General features: G+C 42.9%; 1 protein-coding gene across 5 annotated transcripts in view; it reads left to right on the forward strand.

Moving 5' to 3' along the window:
• The first annotated feature begins 205 nt into the window (after positions 1-205).
• MAPK10 (mitogen-activated protein kinase 10) overlaps positions 206-15,488 on the forward strand; it is a 475,339-nt gene continuing 460,056 nt past the window's right edge. For all 5 annotated transcript variants that reach the window (XM_029599243.1, XM_029599225.1, XM_029599259.1 and 2 more), the window contains exon 1: positions 206-586. Coding sequence is in view for 4 of the 5 variants with exons in the window: in XM_029599225.1 (XP_029455085.1) it covers positions 584-586 (3 nt within the window). In the remaining variant the exon portion in view is untranslated. The remainder of the gene's footprint in view (positions 587-15,488) is intronic.

Raw genomic sequence — 15,488 nt, forward strand, 5'->3', positions numbered from 1 at the left:
CGGGCGGCTCTCTCAGCAGGCGGCAGCCCGCACCTGCGCCGCACGGAGCCGCTCCCTCCGGCCCACCCCGCGAGACCTCCCCACGCTCTGACGTCAGGCGCGCTCCATCCGGTTGCCATGGCGACCCTGGTCCCCAGGCTCCCTCCCTCCCTCTCGGCTGTGCGCGCGTGTCTCCTCTGGCAGGTTGCACAATGGTACAGGCGGCGGCAGCAGCAGCAGCAGCAGCATCATCCCGGTGCAGAATGGTCACCGGGCGCTGAGCGCGGGGGATTCAGCAGCCCGCCCTCCCTTCCACCTCTCTCTCTCTCTCTCTTTTGGTTCTTCATCTTGAGATACCAAGCTCTCCCTACCTTTATTCTCCACGCCCTCACCGTTTTCTCGCTTTCTTTCTTTCTTTCTTTTTTTTTTTTTTGTTGTCCCTTTCCTTGTCAGTGGACTCCCCTGGAAGGCACCCGTTCACTGTAGCCTTTTCTTTCCGCCCAATCGCTGCCGGGAATGCGGTGACAGAACGGCACCCAAGCAAAGAGGCGCAGCTCGGCAGGAAGGCGGCTGCCGAGGGGGACTCGGGTCTGGCAGGCACGGAATGGTAGGTGAGCGCTGCTGACGTTAAAATCCCTCCAAGTAACCTGACTTTGCTGGGTTTCTGGGGCGATGGCTCTGGTGCTGGACTGATTTAAAGGGAAAGGAGAGAAGGATTTAGGGCAGTGCCTTTCGGGTTTGGCCATGCGATCGGATGAGGCTGGCTTGGAACAGAGGAAGGTGTTGGACTCTATTCTTCATGGGTTTTTATTTTTATTTTTTTTTTTTTGTGCTGATTGGGTGATGGGTGCTTGTCGACCGGGGCCGGGCTTTAGAGTAGAGGATTTGTGGCAATGCTGATCCAACTGCTGCAGGTAAACATTGCTGCTGTGCTCTGTGCCTCCCACCCCCTCCAAATAGTTCCTATCTTCTTTAATGATCACAACTATTGCTTTTCTTTCATTTAACTACAGAGTACTTATTGAGCCTTTTCCCCCTTTATTAAAAATAGCACCAATGCTTGGAAACCCACAAAACACTGGCCTTTCCAGTGGTGTCTTCACCCTATTGTAAGAAGCAGAGATGGCTGAAGATAGGGAATCATTAGTTAAATAGGAGCAAAAATGTATTTTAGCTGGTTTTACCAACAAGGTGCCAGGCAGACACTGTATTGCAGGGCTGTCCCCTGTATAGGAATTTCTGTCTTTTTACAAGGGAGAGTGGGCTAGCTGCATGTTCATTGTGTGCTGAAACCTTTCTGATGGGGTGAGGTTGCTAACAGGGTAATGAAGGAAAACTAGTATATGCTTCTCGGGAAATCACCAATCAGATCCTGAGGCGCAGGTATTGCAGCAGTCAGAAGGACTGTAATTTGTGATGGTAGATTTATGCTTCTAGAAATGCAGCATGAAAATTAACATTTGTACCGGCAATCAAAAGCCTTCATGCTGTTTTTTCCCCCCAACCAGCGGCATGAGTTCTGGAATTGGAATATCATGGTTGGTGGGTATTCTAGAGCTTCATGTCTGTCAGCCCTTCCCCCCTTGCCCCCACCCCCTAGGTCCTTTTGCTGCATAGGCTCACTTCATGCAGTCCTACCCCTCTGATTTGCTGACTGTGGCTTAGATAAAAGGGCCTGCTGGATGGAGCTAATTGCACCCATAATTAACAAAGATCTGCATGAAAGGAAAATGAACTGCACAGTGCAGGATGCATTCTGTATATGAAACAAAGGTAGCGGAGATGAGAGCAGATTTTTAGCTGGTTGTGGAATATGGCTGTGCTCTTGAAAGGCCACAAATAATTACAGTTTAAAAAAAATGTAATTGAAGTAGTGGCATTGACATTTATGCTAGTCGGTTGTATAGTGGATTTCTTTGTAATTTGTATGCCACATAAGAGCAAATTTGCTGACAAAAATATTAAAATTGTGATGATTATGTGAACCTTTGCCCTTTGATTGTGTGGCTGCAGTGTGCAGTAGGTAGCAGTCCAGCTGGCTCTCCAATATTCATGTCACTAACTGCACTTACTGCCTCGCAGAGCAGCAGTAAGTACCTTCTCCTCTGATAGCAACTGCTTTTCACCCTGGGGAAAGCAAAAGTAGCTGACAGAAGAGAGCTATTAAAGTGTGTGCTTTAGTCTCCTTGATGGCTACAGTGCATCCGTCTCTTTCAAAGTATGTGCAGGTCCTGTGCTTAGTCTGGTATTGAAGGATGCTGGAGCCATTTCTGAAAGGAGGAACAAAAAAAAAATGTTTCACTCACCATGAAAAATAAGGGAACTGTAATAACAATAGGATTTCTGACAGCTGTGTGTTTGTGTTTGTTCTTACAGATTTGTTGCTGGTTTGCTTTCCCAGAGGGGTGCAATGTGTTTTGCTTTTATTGTCACTGTCTACAGCCCCTGTTGTTTAATAGGTTTATGGTATAGGGTCCATTACTGGAAAGAAACATGACTTGCAGATTCTGGAGGCGTGTTACTTTCTGTTTATGTCAGTCACCTACTACGGTGCCTGAGAGCTGTCTTGCGTTAAAAAAAAAATAAATATATATATATATATATATATATATTCTTTGTGGATGCCAGGAACACTACACCCATCCACCTAAGAAACAAACAATGAAGGCAAAGACAAAAAGGTTGCCAGTTTTTTGGGACCAATATGATAATTGTTAATTTTCAAATCATGGTAGGAAGAATCCACAGCATATCTGAACAGGGATTTTACCCAACCTGAAGTGTCAGGATTGGATAGGTGGCATATAAATACAATAAATCTAAATCTACTAATGAATGCTAGAACTGGAATCAAAGGTTATTGTTGAGGCGTTTGCAAGAGTCACCTTTCCCTCACCTCCCATCCCTCCTCCTTTACTCCCCCCATGCAGAGACACAACAGTGGGCACTCGGTTTTTTGTTTTTTTTTTTGTGGCTGTTCTGGCTACTTTTGTTGCATTGCTGCATCGCTCAGGCAGTGGGGAGCAGAATGAAAGCACTGCTCGGATGAGCCAGAATCCTTCCTCTTTCCTCCCCCAGGTATGTTTCTTCTTCCAAGCTAATCTTTCCTCCTAGATCGCCAGCCTGTTGTTTTGCAACTTTGAATCCCTTGCAAGCGGGGGAAAAGGATGTCTTGGGAACTAATAAAAATAATGCTGTGTCTGCTGCGAGCGCTTGCAGCTTGGTTTCCCATAGCGGTACGTTTAGGGGCCAGGGACTTCTGGGAAAAACAGGCTTAGGACAGCATGAAGTCTGGAATGGCACTGGATATTGTCAGAGAGCAAAGGGACGTTTCCCATTCATGGCGGCCTGGAAATTACACATTTTCTTTTGTTATTGCTGTTATGAGAGGAGCCAAAAGCAATAGAGGGAATTAAAGAAAAGAAAAAGCATTTGTGTGTGTGTGTGTGTGTGTGTGTGTGTGTGTGTGTGAGGGGGGTGTTCATTTTTTTTTCCATCTGCCACATAGAAATGCTTTCAAGGATGGCACATTACACCTCTTTCTTTCTCCTTGGTTTAGACCTGTAGCATTAGGAGCTTGTATCAGGGAGGCCTGATTTAAATACCGACACATGGCAACCCAGGCGTGAAGCTGACCCCCTGTTGAACACTCTCCTAGCCCAGCTGAGACATATCGTGAGCTGGGGTGATCCCACACTGGGTTTCTTTCAGCCAGATCCAGCTTTTCTCTTTTGGTGACAGAAGAGCATTGGTTGCCCAAGTGTAAACCATGTCCTTTGAGCAGCAAAGCTTCTCAAAGAAATTATCAGGTTTTGCAAATATGAACATGGAGAATACCTCTGTCATGTCCTCCTTCCCTCTCTCGTTCCCTTTAGGATATACGTATCAGTGGACAGTTTTTCAAAGGTCACTGTAATTAGGAGTTTCAATGTTTTTAACACTAGATTCTTTTTCTGAAGAGGTGCACTAGTGAGAACCTGTTTTTAGGGGTGAATGTTTCTGTATTTATAAAATAATACTTATAATATGACATGCTTGTAATTTTGGTTACAAGCTATCCAGATGTACCATTCATACATCCTTAGCATTTTTAGATTTATCTGTATTTTAGCAAAGGGTGACAGTTTCTTTCCTGTATTTTGCTTGCAAATACCATACATCAGATTTCTTGGAGTCCAGAGTAAGATATTAACCTTCCTAATCCTAAAATATGTTGTAAATACACAGCACCAGTCAAAGAATTTAGGACTGTTTCCCTGTAAACATAGAATCTATAGGATTAGAGCAACCATACAAACTCTTAGTCCATGATGATCTAACTAGATAGCTCAAAGGTATATTAGGATATTTTTGTCTGATGCTAGCTGGGTTGTGTTTCTGTTTCCTTTTCCAAGCCATTCTGCTGTTTTCAGCCCTTCATTACAGTATAAAATCATAACTACATCTACTAAAATACATTGGAACAGTGTATAAAATAAGAACATAAGAAATAGCATGCTGGGTCGGACCGAACTCCATTGAGCCAAAACACCCTGTTTCCGACAGTGGCCAATGCAAGTCACAAGTACCTGGCAGATCCCAGAAAATATATCTAATTCCTCTCACTCACACTCGGGGATAGCAATAGTTTTCTTTAGTCTAATAATGTGTTATTAAATTTTCCTCCAGGAACTTGTCCAGACCTCATCCCAGTAGTCAAGTCGGCTTGACCCCATCCTGTGGCAACAAATTCCCCAGCTTAATTGTGCATTGAGTGAAAAAGAGCTTTCTACAATTTGTTTTAAATCTGTTGGCTGTTTATGAAGTGTCCCCTTGTTTTAGTATTTATGCATTTCACCCCACTGATTTCATAAACTTTTATCATGTCCCTCTCAGCCATCTCTTTTCCAAGCTGAAGAGCCCTAGTGTGCATGGCCTCTTATCACAGAAGAGATGTTCCATTCTCTTTGTCATTATGGTTGCCGTCCTCTGCACCTTTTCAAGTTCTGCTATCCTTTCTTGAGACTGGAACACTAGAACTACACACAGTAGATATAATTGCGATGGAGAAGGTACAGAGAAGGGCTACCAAAATGATAAGGGGAATGGAACAGCTCCCCTATGAGGAAAGACTAAAGAGGTTAGGACTTTTCAGCTTGGAGAAGAGACGGCTGAGGGGGGATAAGATAGAGGTGTTTAAAATCATGAGAGGTCTAGAACGGGTAGATGTGAATCATTTTTTTACTCTTTCGGATAATAGAAAGACTAGGGGGCATTCCATGAAGTTAGCATGTGGCACATTTAAAACTAAACGGAGAAAGTTCTTTTTCACTCAATGCACAATTAAACTCTGGAATTTGTTGCCAGAGGATGTGGTTAGTTCAGTTAGTATAGCTGTGTTTAAAAAAGGATTGGATAAGATCTTGGAGGAGAAGTCCATTACCTGCTATTAATTGAGTTGACTTAGAAAATAGCCACTGCTATTACCAGCAACGGTTGCATGGAATAGACTTAGATTTTGGGTACTTGCCAGGTTCTTATGGCCTGGTTTGGCCTCTGTTGGAAACAGGATGCTGGGCTTGATGGACCCTTGGTCTGACCCAGTATGGCATGTTCTTACTCAACATGCGGTCGCACAATGGCTCAATAAAGAGGCAATATGATATTTTTTATTTTATTCTCCATTCCTTTTGGATCGTTCCTAACATTCTATTTGCTTTTTTGATCTCCATCGCACACTGAGCTGAGGATTTTGACGTATTGTCTGCAAGGACTCCAAGGTCCTTTTCCTGGGGCATGACTCCTAATACAGTGTCTTGCATTGTGGGCCTGTGTTTGGGATTAGTTTTCCCTATGTGCATCACTTTGCCTTTTCCACATTAAAATTCATCTACCATTAGTTGCTCAGTCTCCTAGTCTCACAAGGGCCTTCTGCAATACCTCACAATCTGCTGCTGTTTTAATAACTTTGAAGAATTTTGTGTCTCCTGCACATCTGATCATTTCACTCGTCATTCCCTTTTCCAGATCATTTATGAAGATGTTAAATAGCATAGGTCCCAGTGCTAATCCATGTGGTACTACACTAATGATCTTTCTCCAGTTGGAAAACTGATCATTTAGTTCTACCCTATATTTCTTGTTTTTTAACCAGTTACCAATCCAAAATAGGACACTGCCTCCTATCCTATGACTTTGTAATTTCCTGTGGATTCTCTTATGGGGGTTTTTGTAAAATGCCTAATGAAAATCCAGATACACCATATCAACTGGCTCACCTTTATCTGCATGTTTTTTACAGCTTCAAAAATATCTAAAAGGCTGGTAAGGCAAGACTTCCCTTTGCTAAAACCATGTTGACTCTCCCCTTTAAGCCATGTCTACATGGCTAGCGATTTCACTTTTAAGAATTACTTCTACTATTTTTCACAGCACTGACATCAGGCCTACTGATCTCAAGTTTCCTGGATCACCCTGGAGCCTTTTTAGAAACTGGCGTCATATTAGCCTTCTTTCAGTCTTAAGGTATCGTCACTGTTTTAAATGATAGGTTACAGATTACTAGTAACTTGTTAGCAGTTACATATTTTAGTTCTTTTGGAACTCTGGGGTGGATGTCTGTTGATTTGTTACTCTTTAGTTTGTCAGATTGATAAATTAAATCCTCTATTGTCACAGATATTTGTTGTAGTTGCTTTGAATCTCCGCCATTAAAGAATATTTTAGGCATGGATATGTTCCCAACATCCTCCTCGGTAAAGACCGAGGCAGAAAATCTATTTATTTATTTATTTATTTATTTATTTATTTAATTAATTAAGGGTTTTTCTATACCGAGGTATGGCTGAGTGCCTTCACCCCGGTTTACATGTACAACAACCAAATACATTTGACAGTGAAAATTTAACATTGAAACAGTTTAACATTTAACAGTTTAACATTTAACAGTTTAACATTTAAAACTATAACATAAGTAGTAAGTGAGTCAGATGAAAAGGACAACTGGTTGCAATAACTCGTGGCATTTTGAACAGGGTCAGACAGATTGGTCAGTGAGATAGAGAGGGAATGTAGTATTGTAAAAAGTGATAATTATCGAAAATAGTCTTGTTTGTGGAGACAGGAGTCATAGTTTAAGGGGAAGAGTTATCAAATAGGGGAGGTAAGGGTACGTCTCATAGTTACATAAATTCGATAAAATAAGTTCGGAGGGATCAGTGACGTGTTCTGTGAACTTAACCGATACCATCTTTGAAAGTTTGGCTAAATATCCATGTTTTGAGCTCTTTTTTAAAGGTTTTAGTGTTACTTTGTGAGCTCAGTTTTTGTGGTAGTGAGTTTCATAAATATGGGCCAGCGATAGAAATGGCTCGATTTCTTGTTTAGTTTTTCTGCTATTTCCTTGTCATCCCTAATCACACCTTTTGCTGCTCCTTCATCTAGCTGTCCAACTGATGCCATCAGAGACTTTTTGCTTTGAATGTACTTAAAAAAAAAAAGTTTTCATTATTAGATTTTGCCTAATATTCTCTCTTGGCCTTTCTTACCACTGTTTTACATATATATTGCCAGCTCTTGCCTATTTTCATCATTTGGGTCTGCTTTCCATTTTTTGAACAATGCCCTTTTAGATTTAGCTACCTCCTTTACCTCACCATGCTGGCAGTCTTTTGTTCTTCCTTAATTCTTTCTTAATGCATGGAATACATTTTATCTGGGCTTCCAAAATAGTATTTTTAAACAATGTCCACTTGCAGATTTTAATCTTTTTTTTTTAACTAATTTCCTCATTCTGTCATAATCTCCCTTTTTAAAGTTCTTTGCTACCACAGTAATTTTACTTAATATTCACCCTCAAGTGATTATGGCATATTTGATTGAATTATGATCACTATTGCTTAGTGGCTCTACTACAGTTACCTTTTGCATCAGGCTGCACATTCCATTGAGTACTGGACCCAAAGTAGCTGCCTGAACCTGGACAGAAATACCCCATGATGTATTTATTTGAGTCATTTGAGTCATTCTGTGTCTAGGGTTGCCTTCTTATTCATGCCAACCTAAAGAAGCTGATTCTGTCCTGGTTTTGCCTTTTGAGTTATGATTTAGCATCTTATTTGTCTTATATGTTGTCTTGCTTAGATTCTAAGCTCCACAGAGCAGGGATTGTCTCTTATGTGCATCTGTACAGCAGTGGCGTAGCCAGACTTGAATTTATTTTTTTGGAAGAGGTCCAAGGTTAACATAAGTGGGCAAGAGCCATCATGCATCATGAGTGATGCTTTAAAATATTTTAATTAAATTATTTCAAGCACTTACCAACATTAAAAATACCTTATTAATCTGTATTAATATATTTTAGATTTATTGCAGTTTATAAATATAAATAATCATGTAAAAAGTAAACAAACATGTAATGAAAACATCAGATCCAATCACATTTATTTATTTATTTAATCAGATTTATATACCGACATTCAAATTAATTTCATGTCGGTTTACAATGACAGAATATGCTGTAGCAAAATTCAACATAAAAGAAACAATTATAATAAACCTACCATTTTACATCTGGCATAATTTTGCCTAACCTAATAAAATATTTATACTCCATGGTTCTGAATATATCAAACATTAACAGTAAAAATACTACTTAATAAAATTACTCCTACATTAAATAAAATAAATCACTTAACAAATATTACTAATAAAACATATGTTAAATAATTCATGTCACATTCATAAACTAAACTAAATAAAAGAAAAAAATGTTAAAACCTAAATTAAGATAATATAGATACTAATTGACTTGTATAAAAGCCTGCTCGAATAGCCAGGTTTTTATCTGTTTCTTAAAGCTATTCATGTTTGCCTGTGTGCGAATTTCAACAGGCAATGAATTCCACAACTTTGGTCCCGCCAGCGACAGTGACCTCTCCCTCACTGAACCAAGATGGGCTAATTTTGGTGATGGAATTGTCAAAAAGCTTGGCCAAGTGATCTCAAGTTCCGGGATGGAACGTGGATACGTAATGAGGCATTTAACCATTCGATATTATTCCCATATATGGCTTTATGAATTAAAGTTAAACATTTATATTGAATACGAAACTGAACTGGTAACCAATGTAGCTTCATCAGAATGGGGGAGACTTATTGGTATTGGTATTGGACAAGAGTCGTGCCGTGGCATTTTGCAGCAGCTGTAATGGTCGGATGGTTCACATAATAAAACAAATATCAATGCAGTCTTTTATTAATTCTCTTTCTAAAAATGCAGGGAATATCATAACTACAATAAAACAACAATAGTCATAATAATTATAAGAACTTAAGATTTGCAACATTGTCGGATCTTATTTTTCTAATCGGTTGATACCAATCCCTTTTATCCTCTTGTCTGTCTTTTCCTAATTACTTTTCAGGGTCTCTTTCATTCTTTCTGCTTCTTCTATCTCCCCTTGTCTTCCTTCCTTCCTCTTTCATACATGCACACAGGCTCTCTCTCACATGTACTCTCTTACACATATAAGTTTTCTTTCACCCAGGCTCCCAATCTTGCATGCTCTCACTCAATAAACACAGGCTCCTTCTCCCACACACACACTCTCTCTCACCCAGGCTCCCACTCCCACATACAGGTTCCCACTCTCATATACTCTCTCACACACGGGCAGATTTTTAAAAGATTACGCGCGCCGGGCCTATTTTAAAAAGGCCCAGGATGCATGTAAGTCCCGGGGCTTGCAAAAAGGAGAGGGGTGGGGTCAGAGGTGCCTGGCACAGTGGCCATTTGCTGCTGTGCTGGGGATCACGCGCCGGCAGTTGTCCGGCACGCCCAACTTACTTCAACCCCAGGGCTGAAGTAAGTTTTAAAACAAAAGAAAAAAGAAGAAAAAGGTAGGGGGAAAGGGCGGGGAAGGTAAGGGAAGGGAAGGTGGGGTGGGGTGGGTAGGGAATGGGGGAAGGCAGCGAGCGCCAACCCCCGATTTTATAACATGCGCTCGCCTGCGTGTGCATGTTATAAAATCGCATGTCCATGTGTGTGCGCCGGGTATTAAATCTATTCCACAGGCTCCCACTCTTTCTCTCTCTCTCTCTCACACACACACACACACACTCACACTCACACTCACACTCACACACACACACACACACGCAGGCTCTCACTTTCACACTTTTTTACTTGCAGGTTCCCTTTCCTACAAACACATGCACACAGACTCATGCTCTCACTCTCACATGCAGGCTCCCATTTCCATTTATACAGGCTTCCCCTCTCACATGCTCTCTCCCACATACGAGCTCCCCTTCCCCTCCCCCATATACAGGTTGTCACTTTCACAAGCTCTCTTACACACAGACTCATATTCCCACAAACACGTTCTCACACAGGCTCTCGCTCTCACTCTCACATGCTCTCTCTCACACGCAGGCTTCCATTTCTACACATACAGACTCCTGCTCTCGCATGCTGTCTCTCAAACACAGGCTTTCATTCCCTCCCACAGACACACATACAGGCTGTTATTCTTATATTCTTTCTCGCATGCAGGTTCACATTCCCCCACAAACACACACACACACACACACGCGCGCGCGCTCCCCCTCTCACATGTAGGCTCCCACACACACACACACACACACACACACACACTCACACTCACACAAGCTCTTCCTCTATTCTGATCTCGTGCATTGTGAGATCAGCATAGGCCACCTGCTAGCCACACGTGTTTTGAATGCCACAGGGCCGTCACAAGTGAAGCAGCAGGAGAATGGGTTCTTTCCTCGTGTGCTTCTCTCTTTTCTTTGACCGCCTGGGGGAGGGGGGTGCTCCACTTCTCAGCTTCTGGTGGGATGGGGTCCACTGGCAGCCTCGTGGGCTTCTTTCTTTGTCTGCCACTCCACTGCCCAGCACTCCACTGTCCATCACTCCAATGCCCACCCAGACCTTCCTGTGGCTTTGTCATTGCTGTATCGTGCTGCGTACATCTAGTAGTGCTACAGAAAGAGTAGTAGCAATGATTTCTCTAAAAAAAAGTAGGACTAATGTAATTGTGCAATGTTTTATTATTGTGCTATTGTATAGTTTTATATTTGTTTTATGTATTGTAGGAATGCCTAGAGGTGTACTCAGGTAGCATAGAAATGTAAATTATAAATACTTCTCCATGCATGTAATGTGGCAAAACCAGGACTGGATTTGCCTCTTTGGTTTGACCTGGATAAGGTTGTAATTCTGTGCCTGCATGCTACACAGTAGCTAGATGTCAGAATCCTGCCTTGAAAGTCAAAATCTCTTTTGCTGGTCTTTAGTAATAACTCCTAGACTTGGATTATAATTCAGCAAGTATTTAATAACAGATGCCACTAAGGAGTGAATTTTCAAGGGGTCATAGGTGTAAAAGTAGCCTATATCATAGCAATTTTCAAATGTCCATTTACAGTATAAAGTCCGTTCATGCGCATAAAGCGTTTTGAAAATTCGGTGAAATTTCAAAGGAGTTAATGCACCTAAAAGTAACAATTTTGAAAAGCTCGTTTAAAGCTACCTCCACTGGCTACCCATCAAACAGAGAATCATATATAAAACCTTAACCATTATCCATAAAACAATTCATAACGTCGCACCTATATCTCTACAAACCCAACTTCGCCTACAATCATCGGCCAGACCCATCAGAAGTGCCTACAAAGGCACATTAGTCGCAGTTCCCGCCAAATCAACGTTAAGAAAAAGAGCACTATCCACTGCGGGACCACATCAATGGAATGCGCTCCCACCAGACATAAGACTCGAACCCAATCTACCAGAGTTCAAAAAAAGGTTAAAAACCTGGCTCTTCAGGCAAGCATTCCAACTCCCAGAGTGAAACTAGGCACCTCCTCCTGTCTTTCAGATCCAACCATTGCAAGGTGTCACAAACACATTGACACTCAATTTCATACACGGACTTGATTATTCACAATATCCATTTATTTAAGTCATCCTTTTCATATTATATTATTTAACCGATTACTTGCAGACTATTTACGCTACCAAAGTTCCTTGTAAAATGTGAACACGAATAATGTTATAATAATATTATATGTTTGTTAAATACTATTGTTACTTTCACTGTTCCTTGCAATAATGTTCAATAGTTGATTGTTATTGTTCTATGTTCTATGTAAAAAACCCCAGTCTAATCTACCAGACCAGGGCAACCTTTTCATTACTTGTAAACCGGACTGATTTGTATTGCATACAGGAATTCCGGTATATAAAAATTAAAAATAAATAAATAAATAAATGTAAACCTTTTGAAAATTACCTCCAAAGTGTTTTCAGGGTATTTATTCCCTTCGGGCATTGTGGTTCAAAACTGAGTGCCTTCAGGACCTGGGAAGATCCTGAAGGCACTCAGGATCTTCCCAGGTCCCAATTTCTTGAGATCAAAGCCTGCTGGAAATGTTTCTTTGGAAAATAGGCACATTTATTTTGAAAGCTAGAAACTGTAGTTCTGTTTCATTGTATATTTGCTGATTATATTTTAACCTTCATAAGCCTGAGATCTGTTTTAAACACACAGCAGCATCCAATGAATTTAAGATCATTTCCCCATAAACATGGCAGCTATACGTTCAGAACCACCATACAAACTGATTAATGAAAATATTTTCTCATGGTCACACAATGGGAGTAAAGCCTTTATAAAGAAAGCCCTTAATAGGCAATCACACATGACAGGGGGAGAGTGCATGGATTTTAAACACATTGCTTCTTGCTTCACTTGTATTGTAAGTCAGGAAGGCAGGGGACTGAGCCCCTTCAGCATCAGGAAAGATGCTGAAGTCCTTAACTGCACACAGTGGAGAATGTTATTGCACAAAAAAAATGCCTGGGGATAAAAATAATTGGGCAATTTTGCTTTTGCAACAGAAAGTCAGTTTTCAATACATTTTTTTTTTTACCATTTATGTAAGCTGTAGCTTCTGTGGGGGGCACAGAGCAATATAAGATCATCATGTGTTACGGGAGCGCTAGGGAGCGACCCCACTTCCGGGGAGAGTGGTGTGCCCTTGGACCACGACGCGACTGCAGAGATGAGCTCCATGGAAGCACCGAGGCAGGTGAGACGTGTCCAAGCATAGGTGGACAGGCAGAAGACCAGGGACTCGGACCTCCCCGAACCTGACGCATCAGTAGAGACCCAACAATGCAATGCTGGTCTCTGGGGTAGCTCTCCGGCCACTTGATAGCCCTTCTGACCTGCCGTACGGGAACAGCAAATGCGCCAGGATGGACAAAGGTCAAGGGCAGATGATGGAACGGGAACAAGACGAGACTTGAAGACTGAAGACGATGATCAGACGATACTTGAAGTTGAGGACAGACGATACTGGATAAGGATGAGGCAAGGCTGAAGAGAAGAACATCAGGAACACTGATGAAAACACTTGCTGAGTGAAAAGATGACAGAAGAGTTAAAACACAGTATGAAGGAATCTGGCTATGACTCATAGCAGCATCCATCCTGGACTGAGCTTCGGGAACCCGGCGTGATCGACGCAGGCCAACCTGAAGAAGTGACGGCTTCAGACCCAGCGTGGAAGACACATCTGAAGGTCATCCCGAAGTTGAAAAGAGGACGGGCCACTAGGAGGTAAAATCCAGAACCAAGACATCTGAGAGGAAGGCTACCCTGAAGAGGGAGCTAAACAGTCTGAAGGCTTCCTTGACAAAGGAGCCAAAAGGGTCTGAATGCTTAGCAGCGAAAGAACTGAAGACGAAGACGTCAAAGGAGTTTGAAGATGAAGACAACTTGACAACAAGACGTCTGGAATGTCAGGACATCTGAACTTCAACCCCAATGACACTCAATCAAGAGCATCCAGAAGGTGTCGAGTGAATTGGAGAACAAGACATCTGAGACACATGGACATCTGGACTTCGTACCCCCAGGTCACCCAACCAAGAGCATTGAGGAGGCTCCGAGAGGCAGAACAATAGGATGATGGACTTCAGGAAGGACAGGACATTGGAAGGCGAGGACTTCAGGAAGATCTGAAGGTAAAGACATCAGGAGGGTCGTACGACGAAGACATCTGAAGACAAGGACTTAAGATCCGGCGAGAGACCAAACATGGAACGAAGATGTAGAAGAAGGATCAGGAACCACAGAGGAAGACAAGGGAATTCCCACGAAGATAGAGTGCCTTAAGCGGTGCTGGACGTCAGGAACTCCTGGACCAAAGAGCGTGGAACGAGGATCCAGGAGCAGTTCCGACTCCATGACTGACTCCTTGCGAAGGCGAAGAGGAAGTGAAGGCTGAGCCCTTTTATAGGGCTGAAGAGGAACACCCAGGATGACATCATGAGGCGGAGCCAGGAGGACTGGCCCTTTAAATCTTGAGAGGAGGCGCGGCCCCGAGCCTAAGGAGGCAGGACCAGGGACAGCAGCCATGTTGTGAGGAAGGAACAGGCTTGAGGTGTCGGAGGTGGCTCCTGCCGTAAAAAGAGGACTGAAGATGGTGGTTCTACCAGTGCTAGAACAGGGAGAATGTTGGCGGCCTCCAGGTCGCGAAGAGGAGCTCCAGGGTGGCTTCCCGGCCGCAGAAGAGGAGCAACGATGGCAGCACTCCCTGCTGCAATAACGGTGCTGACATCAGTGGCTCCCTGCCGTGAAGACTGAGGGCTTCAGGGCGGCCTTCAGGCCGCAAGGAATGGCGTCTGCGGCCTCCTGGCCACGGGAAGAAAGAGAGACGTCGGCGGCTCCTGCCACGTAGGCATGATGATGGCGACGGCTCCAGGCCGCGAAGAGGGCAGTGTTGGCAGTCCCCTGGCCGCAAGGGAGAGTGCAGCGGTGGCAGTTCCAGGCCGCGGACAGCGGCGGTGAGCAGCGGCGGCCTCCGGGCTGCATGGAAGCATGGCGGACGGCATCGGGGAGCTGGCTGGCAAAGGTGAGAGGCTGCTTGTGGCTAGGCCCACGAGCAGAGTAATAACAACATGTTTTCTTAAGTCTTACCTTGCCATTGGTCATTACCTCAGAATAGATGGAGAAGGGACAATTTTAACGCTGTTTACCCTGATAAGAAGATCTGTCTGCATACTGCCGAATTTAGCTTGGCTAAAAGAACTTTCCATTACAAGAAGTTGTTGCTGGGTTGGGTGGGGGCATGCTTAGGTCGGGGGAGGGAAAGCGTGCACGCAGATTTGATTTTCAAAACTATGCACATTGTTTTGCCCCCATTTTGCAGCCTGCAGCAAAAAAAAAAAAAAAAGGAAGTGCAGTTGTACAGAAGTACTTCTAACATGCGCACCTTAACGTAGTAGGTTTTCAAAAGTGTACACTGAACAGATATTTTCCCACATTTACAGCAATAGGAGCTATTCAGCCTTGCCTCCTGTAGGATTTCAATGTATGATCACATGACGGTGCCTTGACTTTCTTTAATTAGTCTATAATCTATAATAAAATATTTACTAAATAGGCCATAGCTGGAAGAAAAACCACAGAGTATTCTGCAGTTATAGTGGAGGCTGC

Source organism: Rhinatrema bivittatum, chromosome 1, assembly GCF_901001135.1.
Source record: "Rhinatrema bivittatum chromosome 1, aRhiBiv1.1, whole genome shotgun sequence".
Lineage (NCBI taxonomy): Eukaryota > Metazoa > Chordata > Amphibia > Gymnophiona > Rhinatrematidae > Rhinatrema > Rhinatrema bivittatum.